Source organism: Oncorhynchus keta, chromosome 20 (assembly GCF_023373465.1).
Source record: "Oncorhynchus keta strain PuntledgeMale-10-30-2019 chromosome 20, Oket_V2, whole genome shotgun sequence".
Taxonomy (NCBI): Eukaryota; Metazoa; Chordata; class Actinopteri; order Salmoniformes; family Salmonidae; genus Oncorhynchus; species Oncorhynchus keta.
The window spans coordinates 47122683-47147682 of record NC_068440.1 but is presented as its reverse complement, the minus strand read 5'-3'; the positions used below and the strand labels follow the sequence as shown (position 1 = coordinate 47147682).

General features: G+C 46.0%; 2 protein-coding genes across 2 annotated transcripts in view; one reads left to right on the top strand and one right to left on the bottom strand.

Moving 5' to 3' along the window:
* Positions 1-24964, top strand: part of LOC118375544 (disks large-associated protein 3-like) — a 337380-nt gene extending 312416 nt beyond the window's left edge. The window contains exons 5-14 of the mRNA XM_052473078.1: positions 1-90; positions 1942-2158; positions 8244-8429; positions 10568-10962; positions 11187-11281; positions 12256-12445; positions 18333-18651; positions 18839-18930; positions 20609-20755; positions 24410-24964. The exon at positions 1-90 is cut by the window's left edge and continues 22 nt beyond it. Coding sequence (XP_052329038.1) covers positions 1-90; positions 1942-2158; positions 8244-8429; positions 10568-10962; positions 11187-11281; positions 12256-12445; positions 18333-18651; positions 18839-18930; positions 20609-20755; positions 24410-24733 — 2055 coding nt within the window. The 3' untranslated portion in view covers positions 24734-24964. The remainder of the gene's footprint in view (positions 91-1941; positions 2159-8243; positions 8430-10567; positions 10963-11186; positions 11282-12255; positions 12446-18332; positions 18652-18838; positions 18931-20608; positions 20756-24409) is intronic.
* LOC118375543 (tissue alpha-L-fucosidase-like) overlaps positions 1-25000 on the bottom strand; it is a 91486-nt gene that overhangs the window by 15193 nt on the left and 51293 nt on the right. The gene's annotated exons all lie outside the window — the stretch shown is intronic.

The window sequence follows — 25000 nt, the reverse complement described above, 5'->3', positions numbered from 1 at the left end:
GATTCTACTCTTCCCTATGCTAACAGCCGAACCAAGCCCAAAAGTCACGCCCGCTCCCGGAGCTACACTCGTTCTTTAACCAGCTCACAGGTAAGACCTTTCAATGTAATATGTAACCGTTTTACTGGTTCTATTGTTATTCTGTTTGTTTTTTGTTTGTAGCTTATTTGTTTGTAGCTAATAATGTTGCTGCTGCCATCTCTTATGACCGAAAAGAGCTGTCAATTATAGACATATATATTATATTATATTATATAAACTGTCAAATTATATGCGTATTATATTCTAGCATCTTGTCCTGTTTACTTTGGGAACGTTATATTTCAAAAAATGAAAATACTGCCCCCTAGCTACAAGAAGTTTTAATAAACAAACTAGAAATAACGAGTTAGTAAACCCAGAATACAATCCAATCCATGTGTACAATCACACAGTGCATAGCAAGCAGTTTAGCATTTACACTGGTGGGCCTGAAGGTCCTCCCTTCCTCCTCTGAGGAGCCTCCACTGACATACAAACAGAACCACTCTCTCTCTCTCTCTCTCTCTCTCTCTCTCTCTCTCTTCTCTGTCTCTGTCTCTCTCCTCTCCTCTCCTCTCCTCTCCTCTCCTCTCCTCTCCTCTCTCTGTCTCTGTCTCTCTCTCTCCTCTCCTCTCCTCTGTCTCTGTCTCTGTCTCTGTCTCTGTCTCTGTCTCTGTCTCTCTCCTCTCCTCTCCTCTCCTCTCCTCTCTCGCTGTCTCTGTCTCTCTACTCTCCTCTCTCTGTCTCTGTCTCTGTCTCTGTCTCTGTCTCTGTCTCTGTCTCTCTCCTCTCCTCTCCTCTCCTCTCCTCTCCCTCCTCTCCTCTCATCTCCTCTCCTCTCCTCTTTCTCTCCTCTCTTTCTCCCTCTCCTCTCTCCTCTCTCTCTCTCTCTCCTCTCCTCCCTCTCCTCTCCTCTCCTCTCTCTCTCTCTCTCTCTCTCTCCTCTTTCTCTCTCTCTCTCCCTCTCTCTCCTCTCTCTCTCCTCTCTCTCTCTCTCTCTCTGTCTCTCTCTCTCTCTCTCTCTCTCTCTCTCTCTCTGTCTCTCTCCTCCTCTCCTCTCCTCTCTCTCCTCTCTCTCTCTCTCTCTCTCTCTCTCTCTCTCTCTCTCTTTCTCTCTTTCTCTCTTTCTCTCTCTCTCTCCTCCCTGTCTCTGTCTCTGTCTCTGTCTCTGTCTCTGTCTCTGTCTCTCTCCTCTCTCTCTCTCTCTCTCTCTCTCTCTCTCTCTCTCTCTCTCTCTCTCTCTCTCTCTCTCTCTCTCTCTCTCTCTCTCTCTCTCTCTCTCTCTCTCTCTCTCTCTCTCTCTCTCTCTCTCCTCTCTCTCTCTCTGTCTACCTACTGTGGCCTTTCTCAATAGCAAAGCTATGCACACTGAGTCTGTACACAGTCAAAGCTTTCCTTAAGTTTTGGTCAGTCACAGTGGTCAGGTATTCTGCCACTGTGTACTCTCTGTTTAGGGCCAAATAGCATTCTAGTTTGCTCTGGGGTTTTTTGTAAATTGTTTCCAAAGTTTCAAGCAATTATCTTTTTGTTTTCTTTTTGTTTTGTCATGATTTGGTTGGGTCTAATTGTGTTGCTGTCCTGGGGCTCTGTAGGGTGTGTTTGTGTTTGTGAACAGAGCCCCAGGACCAGCTTGCTTAGGGGACTCTTCTCCAGGTTCATCTCTCTGTAGGTGATGGCTTTGTTATGGAAGGTTTTCTTTTATCTCTCTCTCTCATTCTCCTCTCTCTTTTCTCCTTCTCTCTCTCTCTCTTTCTCATCTCTCTCTCATTCTCCTCTCTCTCTCTTTCTCTCTCTCCTCTCTCTTTTCTCCTTCTCTCTCTCTCTTTCTCATCGCTCTCTCTTTCTCCTCCTCTCTCTCTCTTTCTCCTTCTCTCTCTCTCTTTCTCTCTGTCTTTCTTTCTTTCTCTCTCTCTCCTGTAGCTGGGTGACTCTCTGAATCGTCAGTTTGAGGCGGTGTGTGAGACCATGTTTGGAGAGATTGAGAGTCAAGCGGTGGAAGCCTTGGATCTACCTGGATGCTTCCGGACCCGTTCCCATAGTTACGTCCGCGCCATCCAGGCCGGCTGTTCCCAAGACGATGACTGCCTGTCCGTCTTCTCCATATCGGGACCCCAGGGTAGCATCAAGGGAGGGGCCAGTGAGTTTGTGTGTGTGGTACCGGGTATCAAACCCATCTGTGTTAGCGCTTTAGATCCAAAGAATTAGGACTCAAGTCTTCAGGTCAGGAAATTACAAATCATCATAATAGGATTGTTCCCAAACACACTGCTGGGCTAGTCTCTGTTCTCTTTATCCTCTCTCCCTCTCTCCATTTCTCCATCTCCCTCTCTCTATTTCTCCATCTCCCTCTCCCTATCTCTATCTCTCTATCTCCCTCTCTCCCTATCTCCCTATCTCCCTCTCTCTATCTCCCTATCTCCATTTCTCCATTTCTCCATCTCCATCTCCCTCTCCCTATCTCCCTATCTCCCTATCTCCCTCTCTCTATCTCCCTATCTCCCTCTCTCCATTTCTCCATCTCCCTCTCCCTATCTCTCTATCTCCCTCTCTCTATCTCTCTATCTCCCTCTCTCCATTTCTCCCTCTCTCTATCTCCCTATCTCCCTCTCTCTATCTCTCTATCTCCCTCTCTCCATTTCTCCATCTCCCTCTCTCTATTTCTCCATCTCCCTCTCCCTATCTCTATCTCTCTATCTCCCTCTCTCCCTATCTCCCTATCTCCCTCTCTCTATCTCCCTATCTCCCCATCTCCCTCTCTCTATCTCCCTATCTCCCCATCTCCCTCTCTCTATCTCCCTCTCTCCATTTGTCTATCTCTCCATTTCCCTCTCTCTATCTCCCTCCCTGGTTTAATCTCTCTCTCCTCTGTCTCCATAACGATGACTGGAATGTTTATTATTATCATCATTACTCACTGTCTCCAGCTGATCTCCTGCTCTCCCTTTATCTCTCCTTCTTTCCTTCCCTTATCTCTCCCTCTCTCCTTCCCTTTATCTCTCCTTCTCTCCTTCCCTTATCTCTCCCTCTCTCCTTCCTTTATCTCTCCTTCTCTCCTTCCCTTATATCTCCCTCTCCCCTTCCCTTTATCTCTCCCTCTCTCCTTCCCTTTATCTCTCCCTCTCTCCTTCCCTTATCTCTCCTTCTCTCCTTCCCTTATATCTCCCTCTCCCCTTCCCTTTATTTCTCCCTCTCCCCTTCCCTTTATTTCTCCCTCTCTCCTTCCCTTTATCTCTCCCTCTCTCCTTCCCTTATCTCTCCCTCTCTCCTTCCCTTATCTCTCCTTCTCTCCTTCCCTTATCTCTCCCTCTCTCCTTCCCTTTATCTCTCCCTCTCTCCTTCCCTTTATCTCTCCTTCTCTCCTTCCCTTTATCTCTCCCTCTCCCCTTCCCTTATCTCTCCCTCTCTCCTTCTCTTTATCTCTCCCTCTCTAACTTTATCTCCTGGGGTGGCAGGTAGCCTAGTGGTTAGAGCATTGGGCCAGTAACCGAAAGCATTGTGCCAGTAACCGAAAGCATTGGGCCAGTATCCAAAAGCATTGGGCCAGTAACCAAAATCTCAGTCTCTCCCTCTCTCTTTCAAATCAAATCAAAATCAAATGTATTTATATAGCCCTTCGTACATCAGCTGATATCTCAAAGTGCTGTACAGAAACCCAGCCTAAAACCCCAAACAGCAAGCAATGCAGGTGTAGAAGCACGGTGGCTAGGAAAAACTCCCTAGAACGGCCAAAACCTAGGAAGAAACCTAGAGAGGAACCAGGCTATGTAAGGTGACCAGTCCTCTTCTGGCTGTGCCGGGTGGAGATTATAACAGAACATGGCCAAGATGTTCAAATGTTCATAAATGACCAGCATGGTCCAATAATAATAATGCAGAACAGTTGAAACTGGAGCAGCAGCACGGCCAGCTGGACTGGGGACAACAAGGAGTCATCATGCCAGGTAGTCCTGAGGCATGGTCCTAGGGCTCAGGTCCTCCGAGAGAAAGAAAGAGAGAAAGAGAGAATTAGAGAGAGCACACTTAAATTCTCACAGGACACCGAATAGGACAGGAGAAGTACTCCAGAAATAACAAACTGACCCTAGCCCCCCGACACATAAACTACTGCAGCATAAATACTGGAGGCTGAGACAGGAGGGGTCAGGAGACACTGTGGCCCCGTCCGAGGACACCCCCGGACAGGGCCAAACATCTCTCACTCTTTAACTTTATCTCTGTCTCTCCTTCTTGTATCTCTCCCTCTCTCTTTCCCTTTATCTCTCACTCTCTTTAACTCTCCTCAGAGTTCTCTCTATTTCATTTCCTTTAATTCTCTTCTTCGTTCTTCTCATATGATCTCTTTCCGTTTTTCCCTTTGTTCTCTTTCTCTGTCGTTCAATCGTATTTTCTGTCGAATCTACTGTGTGTGTGTGTGTGTGTGTCTGTGTGTGTGTGTGTGTGTGTGTGTGTGTGTGTGTGTGTGTGTGTGTGTGTGTGTGTGTGTGCGTGCGTGCGTGCGTGCGTGCGTGCGTGCGTGCGTGTGTGTGTGTGTGTCTCTCTCCAGTATCATCAGTACTTTACAGAGCTCATATTTTCTGTCTTAGACCTGAAAATCCCCCAGAGATTTATCAAAGCTGCTGTGAAGAGTCAAATACACTCACTCACTCACTCACTCACAACACACACTCACAACACACAAACTCACTCACTCACTCACTCACAACACACACTCACAACACACACACTCACTCACACACTCACTCACACACTCACAACACACACCCACTCACTCACAACACACTCACTCACTCACACCACACACACTCACTCACTCACAACACACACTCACTCACTCACTCACTCACAACACACACACTCACTCACACTCACTGTCTGTATCCACTGACTGTGTGTCTGTATCCACTGACTGCGTGTCTGTATCCACTGTGTGTCTGTATCCACTGACTGTGTGTCTGTATACACTGTGTGTCTGTATCCACTGACTGTGTGTCTGTATCCACTGACTGTGTGTCTGTATCCACTGACTGTGTGTCTGTATCCACTGACTGTGTGTCTGTATCCACTGACTGTGTGTCTGTATCCACTGACTGTGTGTCTGTATCCACTGACTGTGTGTCTGTATCCACTGACTGTGTGTCTGTATCCACTGACTGTGTGTCTGTATCCACTGACTGTGTGTCTGTATCCACTGACTGTGTGTCTGTATCCACTGACTGTGTGTCTGTATCCACTGACTGTGTGTCTGTATCCACTGACTGTGTGTCTGTATCCACTGTGTGTCTGTATCCACTGACTGTGTGTCTGTATCCACTGACTGTGTGTCTGTATCCACTGACTGTGTGTCTGTATCCACTGACTGTGTGTCTGTATCCACTGACTGTGTGTCTGTATCCACTGACTGTGTGTCTGTATCCACTGTGTGTCTGTATCCACTGACTGTGTGTCTGTATCCACTGACTGTGTGTCTGTATCCACTGTGTATCTGTATCCACTGACTGTGTGTCTGTATCCACTGACTGTGTGTCTGTATCCACTGACTGTGTGTCTGTATCCACTGTGTATCTGTATCCACTGACTGTGTGTCTGTATCCACTGACTGTGTGTCTGTATCCACTGACTGTGTGTCTGTATCCACTGACTGTGTGTCTGTATCCACTGACTGTGTGTCTGTATCCACTGTGTGTCTGTATCCACTGACTGTGTGTCTGTATCCACTGACTGTGTGTCTGTATCCACTGACTGTGTGTCTGTATCCACTGACTGTGTGTCTGTATCCACTGACTGTGTGTCTGTATCCACTGACTGTGTGTCTGTATCCACTGACTGTGTGTCTGTATCCACTGACTGTGTGTCTGTATCCACTGACTGTGTGTCTGTATCCACTGACTGTGTGTCTGTATCCACTGTGTGTCTGTATCCACTGACTGTGTGTCTGTATCCACTGACTGTGTGTCTGTATCCACTGACTGTGTGTCTGTATCCACTGACTGTGTGTCTGTATCCACTGACTGTGTGTCTGTATCCACTGACTGTGTGTCTGTATCTACTGACTGTGTGTCTGTATCCACTGACTGTGTGTCTGTATCCACTGACTGTGTGTCTGTATCCACTGACTGTGTGTCTGTATCCACTGACTGTGTGTCTGTATCCACTGACTGTGTGTCTGTATCCACTGACTGTGTGTCTGTATCCACTGACTGTGTGTCTGTATCCACTGTGTGTCTGTATCCACTGACTGTGTGTCTGTATCCACTGACTGTGTGTCTGTATCCACTGACTGTGTGTCTGTATCCACTGACTGTGTGTCTGTATCCACTGACTGTGTGTCTGTATCCACTGTGTGTCTGTATCCACTGTGTGTCTGTATCCACTGACTGTGTGTCTGTATCCACTGACTGTGTGTCTGTATCCACTGACTGTGTGTCTGTATCCACTGACTGTGTGTCTGTATCCACTGTTTGTCTGTATCCACTGACTGTGTGTCTGTATCCACTGACTGTGTGTCTGTATCCACTGACTGTGTGTCTGTATCCACTGACTGTGTGTCTGTATCCACTGACTGTGTGTCTGTATCCACTGTGTGTCTGTATCCACTGACTGTGTGTCTGTATCCACTGACTGTGTGTGCTTGAGGTTCCTCATTTCAATATTCCTCACAGGAAATGGCTTTATCTTCTTAAGAAAATAGTACAGTTAGCTCAGAGGAACAGACATACTGTATTCAGAGGAAGATACTGACAGCTTTCTCATTTATTCTCTCTCCCTCTCTCTGTCTCTCTGTCTCTCTCTCTGTCTCTCTCTCTCTCTCTCTCTCTCTCTCTCTCTCTCTCTCTCTCTCTCTCTCTCTCTCTCTCTCTCTCTCTCTCTCTCTGTCTCTCTCTGTCTCTCTCTGTCTCTCTCTCTCTCTCTCTCTCTCTCTCTCTCTGTCTCTCTCAATTCAATTCAATTCAATTCAAGGGCTTTATTGGCATGGGAAACATGTGTTAACATTGCCAAAGCAAGTGAGGTAGACAACATACAAAGTGAATATATAAAGTGAAAAACAACAAAACTTAACAGTAAACATTACACATACAGAAGTTTCAAAACAGTAAAGACATTACAAATGTCATATTATATATATATATATACAGTGTTTTAACAATGTATAAATGGTTAAAGGACACACTCTCTCACTGTCTCTCTCTGTCTCTCTGTCTCTCTCTCTCTCTCTCTCTCTCTCTCTCTGTCTCTGTCTCTGTCTCTCTCTCTCTCTCTCTCTCTCTCTCTCTCTCTCTCTCTCTCTCTCTCTCTCTCTCTCTCTCTCTCTCTCTCTCTCTCTCTCTCTCTCTCTCTCTCTCTCTCTCTCTATCTCTATCTCTCTCTCCCTCTGTCTGTATCGGTCTCTCTCTCCTCACAACATGCACCACACCACATTGGCTTCTGTCTCTAAAATGGAGGATGTATTTTAGCAGCTGGTATTTCAAATGGCAGTGATAACAATCTCTTTCTTCTCTCTGTCTCTATTCTTCCTTCACTTTTTGTTCATCCTTCTCCTCCCTTCTCTCTCTTTTCATACCCTTGATTTTGGTATCATTCTACAATGATTAGATTCAGATAGTAACTATATTCTTCCTCTCTCCCTATCTTCCTCCATCTTCCTCCATCTCCCTCTCTATCTCCCTCTCCTTCTCCCACTGTCTCCCTCCCTCTCTCTCTCTCTCTCCTCCCTCTCCCTCTCTCTCTCTCCCTCTCCCTCCCTCTCTATCTCTCCCTCTCTATCTCTCCCTCTCTCTCCCTCCCTCCCTCCCTCCCTCCCTCTCCATCTCTCTCTCCCTCTCCCTCTCCCTCTCCCTCCCTCTATCTCTCCCTCTCTATCTCTCCCTCCCTCCCTCCCCTCCCTCCCTCCCTTCCTCTCTCTCCCTCCTCCCTCCCTCCCTCCCTCCCTCCATCTCTCTCTCCCTCTCCCTCTCCCTCCCTCTCTATCTCTCCCTCTCTATCTCTCCCTCTCTCTCCCCCCCTCCCTCCCTCCCTCCCTCCCTCCCTCCCTCCCTCCCTCCCTCCCTCCCTCCCTCCCTCCCTCCCTCCCTCCCTCCCTCCCTCCCTCCCTCCCTCCCTCCCTCTCCATCTCTCCCTCCCTCTCTCACCCTCTCTCTCTCTCTCCTTCCCTCTCATATCTCTCTCTCTAACCCTTCATCTTCCTCTCCATCTCCCTCCTCCCCCTCCCTTCTCTCTCTCTCCAGTTTTCCCATACCGTAAGGGTGGCCCTCCCCCACTCCCTCCTCGTATGTCCAAGCCTATCATCTCTGTGAGGGCTCAGAGTAGTACAGAGTCTACCCAGGATACCTACTTCCAGAACACAGGCCAGCCTGCCCTGGGACGACCCAGGCAACACCATAGCCACTCCGTCGACCTGGGAATCACTGATGGTAAATCAACTAAGTCTAAATGCACCTTTTGCATAAATTCATAACATTTTGGATGAGTGAGATTTGGTTGAGTGAGATTTGGTTGAGTGAGATTTGGATGAGTGAGATTTGGATGAGTGAATTCGCTTGTGGAGGATTGAGGCCTCCCGAGTGGCACAGTGGTCTAAGACACTGCATCGCAGTCCTAGTCCAGTACTAGCTGTGCCACTAGAGATCCTGATTTAAGTTCAGGCTCTGTCTCCGCTGTCCGCGACCAGGGGACCCATGGGGCGGCACACAATTGGCCCAGCGTCGTCCGGGTTAGGGGAGGGTTTGGCCGGCCCAGCGTCGTCCGGGTTAGGGGAGGGTTTGGCCGGCCCAGCGTCGTCCGGGTTAGGGGAGGGTTTGGCCGGCCCTGCGTGTCCGGGTTAGGGGAGGGTTTGGCCGGCCCAGCGTCGTCCGGGTTAGGGGAGGGTTTGGCCGGCCCTGCGTGTCCGGGTTAGGGGAGGGTTTGGCCGGCTCAGCGTCGTCCGGGTTAGGGGAGGGTTTGGCCGGCCCAGCGTCGTCCGGGTTAGGGGAGGGTTTGGCCGGCAGGGATGTTTTTCTTGTCCCATCACGCTCTAGCGACTCCAAGGCCGGCCAGGCGCATGCATGCTGACCAGGTGTACGGTGTTTCCTCTGACACATTGGTGCGACTGGCTTCCGGGTTAAGTGTGTCAAGAAGCAGTACGGCTTGGTTGGGTTGTGTTTCGTAGGACGCACAGCTCTCGACCTTCGCCTCTCCTGAGTTCGTAGCAGCGATGGAACAAGACTATCAATTGGAAAAAGGGGTAAAAAAAATATATAATACGTATATATATATATACACACTGCCGTTCAAAAGGTCGGGGTCACTTAGAAATTTTTTTTGTCCATTAAAATAACATCAAATTGATCAGAAATACAGTGTAGACAATGACTATTGTAGCTGGAAATGGCTGATTTTCTTAAGGAATATCTACATAGATGTACAGAGGCCCATTATCAGCAACCATCACTCCTGTGTTCCAATGGCACGTTGTGTTAGCTAATCCACGTTTATCATTTTAAAAGGCTAATTGATCATTAGAAAACATTTTTGCAATTATTTTGGCACAGCTGAAAACTGTTATGCTGTTTAAAGAATCAATACAACTGGCCTTCTTTAGACGAGTTGAGTATCTGGAGCATCAGCATTTGTGGGTTCGATTACAGGCTCAAAATGTCTAGAAACAAAGACTTTTCTTCTGAAACTCGTCAGTCTATTCTTGTTCTGAGAAATGAAGGCTATTCCATGTGAGAAATTGCCAAGAAACTGAAGATCTCATACAACGTTGTGTACTACTCCCTTCACAGAACAGCACAAACTGGCTCTAACCAGAATAGAAAGAGGATTGGGAGGCCCCGGTGCACAACTGAGCAAGAGGACAAGTACATTAGAATGTCTAGTTTGAGAAACAGGTGCCTCACAAGTCCTCAACTGGCAGCTTCATTAAATAGTTCCCGCAAAACACCAGTCTCAACGTCAACAGTGAAGAGGCGACTCCGGGATGCTGGCCTTCTAGGCAGAGTTCCTCTGTCCATTCTCAACGTCAACAGTGAAGAGGTGACTCCGGGATACTGGCCTTCTAGGCAGAGTTCCTCTGTCCAGTCTCAACGTCAACAGTGAAGAGGTGACTCCGGGATACTGGCCTTCTAGGCAGAGTTCCTCTGTCCATTCTCAACGTCAACAGTGAAGAGGTGACTCCGGGATACTGGCCTTCTAGGCAGAGTTCCTCTGTCCAGTCTCAACGTCAACAGTGAAGAGGCGACTCCGGGATACTGGCCTTCTAGGCAGAGTTCCTCTGTCCAGTCTCAACGTCAACAGTGAAGAGGCGACTCCGGGATGCTGGCCTTCGAGGCAGAGTTCCTCTGTCCAGTCTCAACGTCAACAGTGAAGAGGTGACTCCGGGATGCTGGCCGTCTAGGCAGAGTTCCTCTGTCCAGTGTCTGTGTTCTTTTGCCCATCTTAATCTTTTATTTTCATCGGACAGTGTGAGATATGGCTTGTTCTTAGCAACTCTGCCTGTGTGTCTGGTCAGACCTCCAGGGGATCCAGTCCAACTACATCATGTATCTCCTGTCTGTCTCTGTCTCTGTAGTTGTGGTGTCTGGTCAGACCTCCAGGGGATCCAGGGAAGGAGGATACTACACAGGACCAGGACAAGGCCGCTCCCGCCAGCACTCCAACTCAGCCGAGAGTCTGGACGGGGTCCTCCGGGGCGGGCGTGAGATGATGCCCTATGGAGGAGGAGGACAAGGACCCATCAGAGTCAAACATAGTGGCTCCGCGGATAGTCTCCTGGAGGGGCCCAGGGGAAGGGAGAGAGGAGAGAGGGATATGAGGCGGGCAGGGGGGAGTCTGTGGAAGTCTGCCTCCCTCCCACAGAACAGTATGGTGCTGAGTAAGATGGGAGGAGGAGGAGGAAGAGGAGGACAGGAGGAGAACAAGACGGAGGGAAGAGGAAGGAATTGGAGGCCTTCTATCGCTGTACAGGTTTGAGGGCTTTTTTTACGTTTCATTTTGATTTATAGAGATTTATTCCCATGTTCCTGTTTGTTGTTTGTTTGATCTGACCTTTGACCCTGTGTGTGTGTGTGTGTGTGTGTGTGTGTGTGTGTGTGTGTGTGTGTGTGTGTGTGTGTGTGTGTGTGTGTGTGTGTGTGTGTGTGTGTGTGTGTGTGTGTGTGTGTGTGTGTGTGTGTGTGTGTGTGTGTCAGGTGGACAGCCCGGGGACCCTGACAGACTCGGACGTGGAGAGCAAGGCTCTGAGAGAGGTTCACTCTATAGGAGTGCAGGTGGAGGAAGACAAGAGGTACTGCTATAATTACAGCTTAATAACACACATTAAAGGTTAACACATTTTTTTACACCAAGTCTAAAAGAGGAGTGGTATAGTCTTCCTCACGGCCTTCATCTCTTCTCTCTCTGTCTCACTGTCTCTGTCTCTGTCTCTCTGTCTCTCTGTCTCTCTGTCTCTCTGTCTCTGTCTCTGTCTGTGTCTCTGTCTCTCTGTCTCTCTGTCTCTCTGTTTCTCAATTCAATTCAATTCAATTCAAGGGCTTTATTGGCATGGGAAACATGTGTTAACATTGCCAAAGCAAGTGAGGTAGACAACATACAAAGTGAATATATAAAGTGAAAAACAACAAAAATTAACAGTAAACATTACACATACAACAGTTTCAAAACAGTAAAGACATTACAAATGTCATATTATATATATATATACAATGTACGAATAAAATAGTTAAAGGACACAAGATAAAATAAATAAGCATAAATATGGGTTGTATTTACAATGGTGTTTGTTCTTCACTGGTTGCCCTTTTCTCGTGGCAACAGGTCACAAATCTTGCTGCTGTGATGGCACACTGTGGAATTTCACCCAGTAGATATGGGAGTTTTTCAAAATTGGATATGTTTTCGAATTCTTTGTGGATCTGTGTGATCTGGGGGAAATATGTCTCTCTAATATGGTCTCTCTCTCTGTCTCTGTCTCTCTCTCTCTCTCTGTCTCTGTCTCTATCTCTATCTCTGTCTCTGTCTCCCTCTCTCTCTCTGTCTCCCTCTCTCTCTCTGTCTCTGTCTCTCTCTCCCTCTCTCTCGCTCTCACGCTCTCTCTCTCTCTGTCTCTCTGTCTCTGTCTCTGTCTCTGTCTCTCTCTCTCTCTCTGTCTCTGTCTCTGTCTCTCTCTCTGTCTCTCTGTCTCTGTCTCTGTCTCTATCTCTCTCTCTGACTCTGTCTCTGTCTCCCTCTCCTCCCCTCCTTCCCCTCCTCTCCTCCCAGGCGTGCTCGGTTCAAGCGCTCCAACAGCGTGACGGCCGGCGTCCAGGCAGACCTGGATCCAGAGGGGGGTTACCCAGGCCTCACCTTCGCTGTTCCTACCCAGGATAAGAGTCCCCAGTTTGGCTGCTCCTTCCAGAGACACTCCTCAGAGCCAGAGTCAGCCGACCAGTACGCAGAGTACCACCGCACGGTCAGTGGTGGGGTTAGTTAGTTAGTTAGTTAGTTAGTTAGTTAGTTAGTTAGTTATTTTGTTGGTAAGTAAATTAGCTAGTTGATAAGTTAGCAGTTAGTTAGTAAGTTAGTTGGATAGCATTTGGTTAGTTACGTAGTTGGTTAGTTGGTTAGTTTATTAGCAAGTATTTATTTAGTTAGTTAGCAGTTAGTGAGTGAGTGAGTGAGTGAGTGAGTGAGTGAGTGAGTGAGTGAGTGAGTGAGTGAGTGAGTGAGTGAGTTAGTTCGAAGTTAGTGAGTTTGTTTGTTTGTTAGCAGTTAGTTAGTTTGTTTGTTTTTTAGCAGTTAGTTAGTTAGTTGGTTAGTTAGTTCATTTATTTGCAGGTATTTGTTTCATTAGTTAGTTAGTTAGTTAGCAGTTAGTTAGTTAGTTTGTTTGTTTGTTTGTTTGTTAGCAGTTAGTTAGTTTGTTAGTTAGTTAGTTAGGTCGTTAGTAAGCAGGTATTTATTTAGTTAGTTAGTTCATTAATGAGTTAGTGAGTTGGTTAGTTTATTAGCAGGTATTTATTTAGTTAGTTAGTTAGTAAGCAGTTAGTTAGTTAGCTGTTAGTTAGTTCATTCATGAGTTAGTTAGTTGGTTAGTTTATTAGCAGGTATTCATTTAGTTAGTATGTTTGTTAGCAGTAAGTTAGTAGCAGTTAGTAGTAGTTAGCATCTCTAGCTCCTGCATGAGGATAATATGGAACGCCAGTTTGGCTGCTTTATGTTTATTATTTTCAAAGAACTTATCTACTTCCTGTCCTCTTCATCCTCATTGGGACTTCAGTACATCATTAAAGGACTTATCTACTTCCTGTCCTCTTCATCCCCATTGGGACTTCAGTACATCATTAAAGGACTTATCTACTTCCTGTCCTCTTCATCCCCATTGGGACTTCAGTACATCATTAAAGGACTTATCTACTTCCTGTCCTCTTCATCCTCATTGGGACTTCAGTACATCAATAAAGGACTTATCTACTTCCTGTCCTCTTCATCCCCATTGGGACTTCAGTACATCATTAAAGGACTTATCTACTTCCTGTCCTCTTCATCCCCATTGGGACTTCAGTACATCATTAAAGAACTTATCTACTTCCTGTCCTCTTCATCCCCATTTGGGACTTCAGTACATCATTAAAGGACTTATCTACTTCCTGTCCTCTTCATCCCCATTGGGACTTCAGTACATCATTAAAGGACTTATCTACTTCCTGTCCTCTTCATCCCCATTGGGACTTCAGTACATCATTAAAGGACTTATCTACTTCCTGTCCTCTTCATCCCCATTGGGACTTCAGTACATCATTAAAGGACTTATCCCCATTTGGGACTTCAGTACATCATTAAAGGACTCTCTACTTCCTGTCCTCTTCATCCCCATTGGGACTTCAGTACATCATTAAAGGACTTATCTACTTCCTGTCCTCTTCATCCCCATTGGGACTTCAGTACATCATTAAAGGACTTATCTACTTCCTGTCCTCTTCATCCCCATTGGGACTTCAGTACATCATTAAAGGACTTATCTACTTCCTGTCCTCTTCATCCCCATTGGGACTTCAGTACATCATTAAAGGACTTATCTACTTCCTGTCCTCTTCATCCCCATTTGGGACTTCAGTACATCATTAAAGGACTTATCTACTTCCTGTCCTCTTCATCCCCATTGGGACTTCAGTACATCATTAAAGGACTTATCTACTTCCTGTCCTCTTCATCCCCATTGGGACTTCAGTACATCATTAAAGGACTTATCTACTTCCTGTCCTCTTCATCCCCATTGGGACTTCATTGGACTTATCTACTTCCTGATCCCCATTGGGACTTCAGTACATCATTAAAGGACTTATCTACTTCCTGTCCTCTTCATCCCCATTGGGACTTCAGTACATCAATAAAGGACTTATCTACTTCCTGTCCTCTTCATCCCCATTTGGGACTTCAGTACATCACTAAAGAACTTATCTACTTCCTGTCCTCTTCATCCCCATTGGGACTTCAGTACATCATTAAAGGACTTATCTACTTCCTGTCCTCTTCATCCCCATTGGGACTTCAGTACATCATTAAAGGACTTATCTACTTCCTGTCCTCTTCATCCCCATTGGGACTTCAGTACATCATTAAAGGACTTATCTACTTCCTGTCCTCTTCATCCCCATTTGGGACTTCAGTACATCATTAAAGGACTTATCTACTTCCTGTCCTCTTCATCCCCATTTGGGACTTCAGTACATCAATAAAGAACTTATCTACTTCCTGTCCTCTTCATCCCCATTGGGACTTCAGTACATCATTAAAGGACTTATCTACTTCCTGTCCTCTTCATCCCCATTTGGGACTTCAGTACATCAATAAAGAACTTATCTACTTCCTGTCCTCTTCATCCCCATTGGGACTTCAGTACATCATTAAAGGACTTATCTACTTCCTGTCCTCTTCATCCCCATTGGGACTTCAGTACATCATTAAAGGACTTATCTACTTCCTGTCCTCTTCATCCCCATTGGGACTTCAGTACATCATTAAAGGACTTATCGACAGTTGAAGTCAGAGGATTACATACACCTTTAGCCAAAAACATTTTAACTCAGTTTTTTCACAATTCCTGACATTTAATCCCAGTAAAAATTCCCTGTTTTAGGTCAGTTAGGATCACCACTTTATTTTAAGATGTGAAATGTCAGAATAATAGTAGAGACAATTATTTATTTCATCACATTCCCAGTGGGTCAGAAGTTTACATACACTCCATTAGTATTTGGTAGCATTGTCTTTAAATTGTTTCACTTGGGTCAAACATTTCAGGTAGCCTTCCACAAGCTTCCCACAATAAGTTGGATGAATTTTGGCCCATTCCACCTGACAGAGCTGGTGTAACTGAGTCAGGTTTGTAGGCCTCCTTGCTCGCACACACTATTTCAGTTCTGCCCACAAAGGTTCTATTAGATTGAGGTCAGGGCTTCGTGATGGTCACTCCAATACCTTGACTTTGTTGTCCTTAAGCCATTTTGCCACAACTTTGGAAGTATGCTTGGGGTCATTGTCCATTTGGAAGACCCATTTGCGACCAAGCTTTAACTTCCTGACTGATGTCTTGAGCTGTTGCTTCAATATATCCACGTAACTTTCTTACCTCATGATGGATATATTTTGTGAAGTGCACCAGTCCCTCCTGCAGCAAAGCACCCCCACAACATGATGCTGCCACCACCGTGCTTCACGGTTGGGATGGTGTTCTTCGCTTGCAAGCCTCCCCCTTTTTCCTCCAAACGTAAAAATGGTCATTATGGCCAAACAATTCTATTTTTGTTTCATCAGACCAGAGGACATTTCTCCAAAAAGTATGATCTTTGTCCCCATGTGCAGTTGCAATCTGTAGTCTGGCTTTTTTATGGTGGTTTTGGAGAAGTGGCTTCTTCCTTGCTGAGCGGCCTTTCAGGTTATGCCGATATAGGACTTGTTTTACTCTGGATATAAATAGTTTTGTACCTGTTTCCTCCAGCATCTTCACAAGGTCCTTTGCTGTTTTTCTGGGATTGATTTGCACTTTTCGCACCAAATTACGTTCATCTCTAGGAGACAGAACGCATCTCCTTCCTGAGCGGTATGACGGCTGCGTGGTCCCATGGTGTTTCTCCCAAGGATGAACCAGTCTATTTAAAAAAAATCTGAGGTCTTGGCTGCTTTCTTTTGATTTTCAGAATCACTGAGTTTGAAGGTAGGCCTTGAAATACATCCACAGGTACACCTCCAATTGACTCACATGATGTCAATTAGCCTATCAGAAGCTTCTAAAGCCGTGACATCATTTTCTGGAATTTTCCAAGCTGTTTAAAGGAACAGTCAACTTAGTGTATGTAAACTTCTGACACACTGGAATTGTGATACAGTGAATTATAAGTGAAATAATCTGTCTGTAAACAATTGTTGGAGAAATGACTTGTGTCATGCACAAAGTAGATGTCCTAACCGACCTGGCAAAACTACAGTTTGTAAACAAGACATTTGTGGAGTGGTTGAAAAACAAGTTTTAACGACTCCAAACTAAGTGGACGTTAACTTCCAACTTCAACTGTGCTTCCACTTCATCCTCATTCCATAAAGATAATCACTCCACTTCTTCCTATTAACTTCTTGCGTCGAGCAATCCCGTATCGGGAGCGTAATCATAGCCTCAAACTCATTACCATAACGCAACGCTAACTATTCATGAAAATCGCAAATGAAATGAAAGAAATATATTCACTCACAAGCTTAGCCTTTTGTTAACAACACTGTCATCTCAGATTTTCAAAATATGCTTTTCAACCATAGCTACACAAGCATTTGTGTAAGAGTATTGATAGCTAGCATAGCATTAAGCCTAGCATTCAGCAGGCAACATTTTCACAAAAACAAGAAAAGCATTCAAATAAAATAATTTACCTTTGAAGAACTTCGGATGTTTTCAATGACGAGACTCTCAGTTAGCAAATGTTCAGTTCTTCCAAAAAGATTATTTGTGTAGGAGAAATCGCTCCGTTTTGTTCATCACGTTTGGCTAAGAAAAAACCCCGAATATTCAGTCATTACAACGCCAAACTTTTTTCCAAATTAACTCCATAATATCGACAGAAACATGGCAAACATTGTTTAGAATCAATCCTCAATGTGTTTTTCACATATCTATTCGATGATAAATCATTCGTGGCAGTTGGGTTTCTCCTCTGAAGCAAATGGAGAAATACACGCAGCTGGAGATTACGCAATAATTTCGACGGAGGACACCTGGTAAATGTAGTCTCTTATGGTCAATCTTCCAATGATATGCCTACAAATACGTCACAATGCTGCAGACACCTTGGGGAAACGACAGAAAGTGCAGGCTCATTCCTGGCGCATTCTTAGCCATATAAGGAGACATTGGAACACAGCGCTTTCAGAATCTGGGGCATTTCCTGTTTGAAATTTCATCTTGGTTTCGCCTGTAGCATCAGTTCTGTGGCACTCACAGATAATATCTTTGCAGTTTTGGAAACGACGGCGTGTTTTCTTTCCAAAGAAGTCAATTATATGCATAGTCGAGCATCTTTTCGTGACAAAATATCTTGTTTAAAAAGGGAACGTTTTTTTATCCAAAAATTAAAAGAGCGCCCCCTATATCGAAGAAGTTTATCAACAGAAAGTTAGAATCTTCACTTAAAAGTATCCTCTCCATCAAACTAACTTGACTTGCTTTGAATTAAACCCTTTTATTATTTTTGGGAGCTTAAGTCACAAACTTCCTGTGTTGAGTTGTTTTATGTTGAGCTAAGCCTTAGCTTGTCAACTAGCATAACTGGTTGTTTTATGTTGAGCTAAGCCTTAGCTTATCAACTAGCATAACTGGTTGTTTTATGTTGAGCTAAGCCTTAGCTTATCAACTAGCATAACTGGTTGTTTTATGTTGAGCTAAGCCTTAGCTTGTCAACTAGCATAACTGGTTGTTTTATGTTGAGCTAAGCCTTAGCTTGTCAACTAGCATAACTGGTTGTTTTATGTTGAGCTAAGCCTTAGCTTGTCAACTAGCATAACTGGTTGTTTTATGTTGAGCTAAGCCTTAGCTTGTCAACTAGCATAACTGGTTGTTTAATGTTGAGCTAAGCCTTAGCTTGTCAACTAGCATAACTGGTTGTTTTATGTTGAGCTAAGCCTTAGCTTGTCAACTAGCATAACTGGTTGTTTTATGTTGAGCTAAGCCTTAGCTTGTCAACTAGCATAACTGGTTGTTTTATGTTGAGCTAAGCCTTAGCTTGTCAACTAGCATAACTGGTTGTTTAATGTTGAGCTAAGCCTTAGCTTATCGACTAGCATAACGGGTTGTTGCTACTGGTTGTCTCTAGGTGCACACCCAGGGCCAGTGGACCTACAGAGAAGACTATGTCCAGGATGGTTACACTACAGACAACCACCAGATCCCACCGCTGCCCCCGCGGGCCCACTCCCCCCTACCCCTCGCTGCAGACCGTGGAGGCTGGACAGGTACACCCCAGCCCTCGCTGGAGGGGGGCCCTCGGAGTCTGCCTGACTCTGGTCGCGCCTCGCCCTGTCTGAGAGACGGAGAGTTTTTCCTACGCCTCCTTCAGATGGAGGTGGAGAGGATGGAGGGATGGTGTCAGAACATGGAGAGAGAGGCGGAGGAGAACGAGCTGCCGGAGGAGGGTGAGGAAAGGGGAAGGAGGGGTGGGGGGGAGACGTTGGATGACGGGTGGCGAGTGTCAGAAAGAGGACTAAGTTATAGGAAATACGGACTGGTTTAAACCTCAGCTCACAAATTACACACGTTTTACTTTCTACTTCCTGTGTACTGACTCCCCCTCTTCCTGTTTCCTGTGTATTTCCTGTCCAGTCCTGGAGCTGATCCGTAACGCGGTGGGCAGTGCCCAGATGCTCATGTCTCAGAAGGTCCAGCAGTTCTTCCGTCTGTGCCAGCAAAGCGTGGTGTGTGTGTGTGTGTGTGTGTGTGTGTGTGTGTGTGTGTGTGTGTGTGTGTATTTTTGGTTTTGCTATCCTTGTGGGGACCAGAAGTCCAAGGGGGAAAAAACTCATACAAGCAGGAACATCTCCCTTCAAGGAAAAAGCCTATTTTAGGCTTAGGGGTTAGGGGTTATGGTTAGGGGTTAGGGGTTATGGTTAGGGGTTAGGGCTTAGGGCTTAGGGCTTAGGGGTTAGGGGTTATGGTTAGGGGTTATGGTTAGGGGTTATGGTTAGGGGTTAGGGGTTATGGTTAGGGGTTATGGTTAGGGGTTAGGGGTTATGGGTTAGGGGTTATGGTTAGGGGTTATGGTTAGGGGTTAGGGGTTAGGGGTTATGGTTAGGTTAAGGGTTACAATTGGGGTTAGGGGTTAAGGCTTAGGTTTAGGTTAAGGGTTACAATTGGGGTTAAGGGTTAGGGGTTATGGTTAGGGGTTATGGTTAGGGGTTAGGGGTTATGGGTTAGGTTTAGGTTAAGGGTTACAATTGGGGTTAGGGGTTAGGGCTTAGGGGTTAGGTTTAGGTTAAGGGTTACAATTGGGGTTAGGGGTTAGGGGTTATGGTTAGGGGTTAGGGCTTAGGGGTTAGGTTTAGGTTAAGGGTTACAATTGGGGTTAGGGGTTAGGGTTTAGGGCTTAGGGGTTAGGGGTTAGGGCTTAGGGCTTAGGGCTTAGGGCTTAGGGTTAGGGCTTAGGGGTTAGGGGTTAGGGGTTAGGGGGGGTTATGGGTTAGGGGTTAGGGGTTATGGTTAGGGGTTACGGGTTATAGTTAGGGGTTAGGGGTTAGGGGTTAGGTTTAGGTTAAGGGTTACAATTGGGGTTAGGGGTTAGGGGTTAGGGGTTATGGTTAGGGGTTAGGGGTTATGGGTTAGGTTTAGGTTAAGGGTTACAATTGGGGTTAGGGGTTAGGGCTTAGGGGTTAGGTTTAGGTTAAGGGTTACAATTGGGGTTAGGGGTTAGGGGTTAGGGGTTATGGTTAGGGGTTAGGGCTTAGGTTTAGGTTAAGGGTTACAATTGGGGTTAGGGGTTAGGTTTAGGGGTTAGGTTTAGGTTAAGGGTTACAATTGGGGTTAGGGGTTAGGGGTTATGGTTAGGGGTTACAATTGGGGTTAGGGGTTAGGTTTAGGTTAAGGGTTACAATTGGGGTTAGGGGTTAGGTTTAGGTTAAGGGTTACAATTGGGGTTAGGGATTAGGTTTAGGTTAAGGGTTACAATTGGGTTTAGGGGTTAGGTTTAGGTTAAGGGTTACAATTGGGGTTAGGGGTTAGGTTTAGGTTAAGGGTTACAATTGGGGTTAGGGGTTAGGTTTAGGTTAAGGGTTACAATTGGGGTTAGGGGTTAGGGGTTATGGTTAGGGGTTAGGTTTAGGTTAAGGGTTACAATTGGGGTTAGGGGTTAGGTTTAGGTTAAGGGTTACAATTGGGGTTAGGGGTTAGGGGTTATGGTTAGGGGTTAGGGGTTATGGTTAGGGGTTATGGTTAGGGAGTGTCTGTGTCCTCTGTCTACCTATGAAGGACTCATAGCCCTAACTATGGCCATTTATTCTACAGTTTATTCACAGTTTTCTCCTAACTGGTTCTCATGATTCCCACCCTACTTATGAATTTTTTAAAAATTACCCTTCCCTCCACCCCTCACCCCTCCAGGACCCCTCAGCATACCCCCAGCCCACCTCTCAGGACCTTTCCGGGCTCTGGGACCTGCTCCAGCTCAACATGGAAGACGTCAGGGTCAAGTTCCAGCACCTCCAGAGGCTCAAGGACTCCGGCTGGAGGCTTCCCCCAGACAAGAAGGTGAGAGCTGGGGTGTCGGCTTGACCCTGCTGCCTCCTGATCCTGGGTCATTCCCCAGAGTGTCAAGATGGCGGTGTGTCAGAGAGTGGCACAGATGGTGCTGCTGCCCCCGCGAGCAAGCCCTGGCTGTGAAACTGCACAACGTCATAAGAAATTGAGGAGAGAGGCTTTGAGCCGAAATGGCATTGAGCTCTAAAGCTTTGTGTTAGTTCTGAAAGAAAGGAGCTGAGCCTGTTTGAGTTAAAATGACTGAGTGTTGTTTCCAAGCTTTATGGCAATACTTCTAAAATGCAGTGCATTCAGAAAGTATTCAGACCCCTTGACTTTTTCCACATTTTGTTACGTTACAGCCTTACTATAACATTTATTACATTTTCCCCCTCAAATCTACACATAATAACAAATAATGACAAACCAAAAACAGGTTATTAGAATTTTTTGCAAATGTAGAAAAAATGTTTTATAATAATTAAATATTACATTTAGATAAGTATTCAGACCCTTTACTCAGTACTTTGTTGAAGCACCTTTGGCAGCGATTACAGCCTCGAGTCTTCTTGGGTTTGACGCTACAAGCTTGGCACACCTCTATTTGAGGAGTTTCTCCCATTCTTCTCTGTAGATCCTCTCAAGCTCTGTCAGGTTTGATGGGGAGCGTTGCTGCACAGCTATTTTCTCTCCAGAGATGTTCGATCAGGTTCAAGTCTGGGCTCTGGATGGACCACTTAAAGACATTCAAAGACTTGTCCCGAAGCCACTCCTGCGTTGTCTTGGCTGTGTGCTTAGGGTCGTTGTCCTGTTGGAAGGTGAACCTTCACCCCAGTCTGAGGTCCTGAGTAGATTTGTCTCAAGTATCTCTCTGTACTTTTCTCTGTTCATCTTTCCCTCTTTCCCGACTAGTCTCCCAGTCCCTGCCACTGACAACATCCCCACAGCATGATGCTGCCACCACAATGCTTCACCGTAGGGATGGTGCCAGGTTTCCTCCAGACGTGACGCTTGGCATTCAGGCCAAAGAGTTCAATCTTTGTTTCATCAGACCAGAGAATCTTGTTTCTCATGGTCTGAGTCCCTTAGGTGCCTTTTGGCAAACTCCAAGTGGGCTGTCATGTGCCTTCCTTCTGGCCACTCTTCTGTAAAGGCCTGATTGGTGGAGTGCTGCAGAGATGGTTGTCCTTCTGGAAGGTTCTCCATCTCCACAGAGGAACTCTGGAGCTCTGTCAGATTGACCATCGGGTTCTTGGTCATCTCCCTGGCCAAGGTCCTTCTCCCCCGAGTGCTCAATTTGGCCCGGCGGCTGACTCTAGGAAGTGTCTTAAAATTCTTCCATTTAAGAATGATGGAGGCCACTGTGTTCTTGGGGACCTTCAATGCTGTAGAAATAGTTTTGGTACCCTTCCCCAGGTCTGTACCTCGTCACAATCCTGTCTCGGAGCTCTACTGACAATTCCTTCGACCTCATGGCTTGGTATTTGCTCTGACATGCACTGTCAACTGTGGGACCTCATATAGACAGGTGTGTGCCTTTCCAAATCATGTCCAATCAATTGTATTTAACACACAGGTGGACTCTAATCAAGTTGTAGAAACATCTCAAGGATGATCGATGGAAACAGGATGCATCTGAGCTCAATGTCAAGTCTCATAGCAAAGGGTCTGAATAGTTATGTAAATAAGGTATTTCAGTAAAACAAAAAAAACAACAAATTGTTTAAAAAAAAATGACAAATATTTTTTTCTTAGTCATTATATTGTATTGTGTGTAGATGGATGAGTAAAACGTAACGAAATGCACTGTGTTGTTTATTACATCTGATATATTGTTTTTAGGAGAGACCGGAAGTTCTAAACTAGCAACTATGAACTATTGTTCTTCCTCTGTTCTTCCTTCACATCCTGATACTGGTGTCTTTATTTGGTCTATATAATATATATATATATATCATGTCTTTATTTGGTCTATATAATATATATATATATATAATGTCTTTATTTGGTCTATATAATATATATATATATATAATGTCTTTATTTGGTCTATATAATATATATATATAATGTCTTTATTTGGTCTATATAATATATATATATATATATAATGTCTTTATTTGGTCTATATAATATATATATATAATGTCTTTATTTGGTCTATATAATATATATATATATATAATGTCTTTATTTGGTCTATATAATATATATATATATATAATGTCTTTATTTGGTCTATATAATATATATATATATATAATGTCTTTATTTGGTCTATATAATATATATATATATATAATGTCTTTATTTGGTCTATATAATATATATATATATATAATGTCTTTATTTGGTCTATATAATATATATATATATATAATGTCTTTATTTGGTCTATATAATATATATATATATAATAATGTCTTTATTTGGTCTATATAATATATATATATATATAATGTCTTTATTTGGTCTATATAATATATAATATTCTTTTTCTTTTTCCCTTTGTATTGTTTAATGGTTTCTGTCTGTCTGTCTGTCTGTCTGTCTGTCTGTCTGTCTGTCTGTCTGTCTGTCTGTCTGTCTGTCTGTCTGTCTGTCTGTCTGTCTGTCTGTCTGTCTGTCTGTCTGTGTGTCTGTCTGTCTGTCTGTCTGTCTGTCTGTCTGTCCGTCCGTCCGTCCGTCCGTCCGTCCGTCCGTCCGTCCGTCCGTCCGTCCGTCCGCCCGCCCGCCCGCCCGCCCGCCCGCCCGCCCGCCGCCGTCCGTCCGTCCGTCCGTCCGTCCGTCTCTGTCTGTCTGTCTGTCTGTCTGTCTGTCTGTCTGTCTGTCTGTCTGTCGTCTGTCCGTCTGTCCGTCCGTCCGTCCGTCCGCCGCGCCGCCCGCCCGCCCGCCCGCCCGTCCGCCCGCCCGCCCGCCCGCCCGTCCGTCCCGTCCGTCCGTCCGTCCGTCCGTCCGTCCGTCCGTCCGTCCGTCTGTCTGTCTGTCTGTCTGTCTGTCTGTCTGTCTGTCTGTCTGTCTGTCGCTCTGTCTGTCTGTCTGTCTGTCTGTCTGTCTGTCTGTCTGTCTGTCTGTCTGTCTGTCTGTCTGTCCGTCCGTCCGTCCGTCCGTCCGTCCGTCCGTCCGTCTGTCTGTCTGTCCGTCCTACAATCTTCTATTGGATCTTAATCATTTTCTCACTCAACCCTTTCCCTCATTCTCCCTCATCTCCCTCATTATCCCTGCTCCGTCCTTCCATAATGTCCACCCTCATCCCCCTCTTCCTCTCATCCCCCTCCTCTCATCCCCCTCTTCCCCTCATCCCCCTCTTCCACTCATCCCCCTTCCCCTCTTCCCCTCATCCCTCTTCTCCTCATCCCCCTCATCCCCTCTTCCCCTCATCCCACCTCCCCTCATCCCTCTTCTCCTCATCCCCCTCCCCTCATCCCCCTCTTCCCCCTCATCCCCCTCCTCTCATCCCCCTCTTCCCCTCATCCCCCTCTTCCACTCATCCCCCTTCCCCTCTTCCCCTCATCCCTCTTCTCCTCATCCCCCTCATCCCCCTCTTCCCCTCATCCCACCTCCCCTCATCCCTCTTCTCCTCATCCCCCTCCCCTCATCCCCCTCTTCCCCTCATCCCCCCTCCTCTCACCCCCCTCTTCCTCTCATCCCCCTCTTCCCCCTCAGGATGACAAGAAGCTTCCTCCCCCACTACCAAAGAAGCCAGCTGGGGGGGTGAGCGGCAGTCTCCGTGCCGACAGTGTCAACGACCTCTCAGTGGAACGAGGGGTAGGAGGAGGCGGAGGGGTGCTGGTGATGGCCCGTAGCGGGGGTGTGGGACGGGCCGTGCCTATCCGGGAGAAGTCCTTAGACCTGGGGGACAGACAGAGGACTGAGGCACGCAGGAGACTGCTCCAGACCAAGAGGTCCTCTTCCTTCAGACAGAACTCAGCCACGGAGAGCGCCGACAGCATCGAGATTTACATCCCAGAGGCTCAGACCCGGCTCTGAACATGGAGATACAGCCCTTTATCCCAGTGAACAGAACCGACCCGACGCCTGGGACAGCCTAAATATAGAGATATAGCTAGCTATCCCACCCTAGAACGACCACAACCATTAAGATCTACATCCCGGAGGCTCAGACCCGGTTCTGAACACTGGAACCAACTAAACGTGGAGATACAACCTATTTTCCGAGGATCCTAGATCAACCAATACTCTAACAAGTCCCATGCACTGACCCCCCTCTCCCAATGACGATATAGGCCATACTGA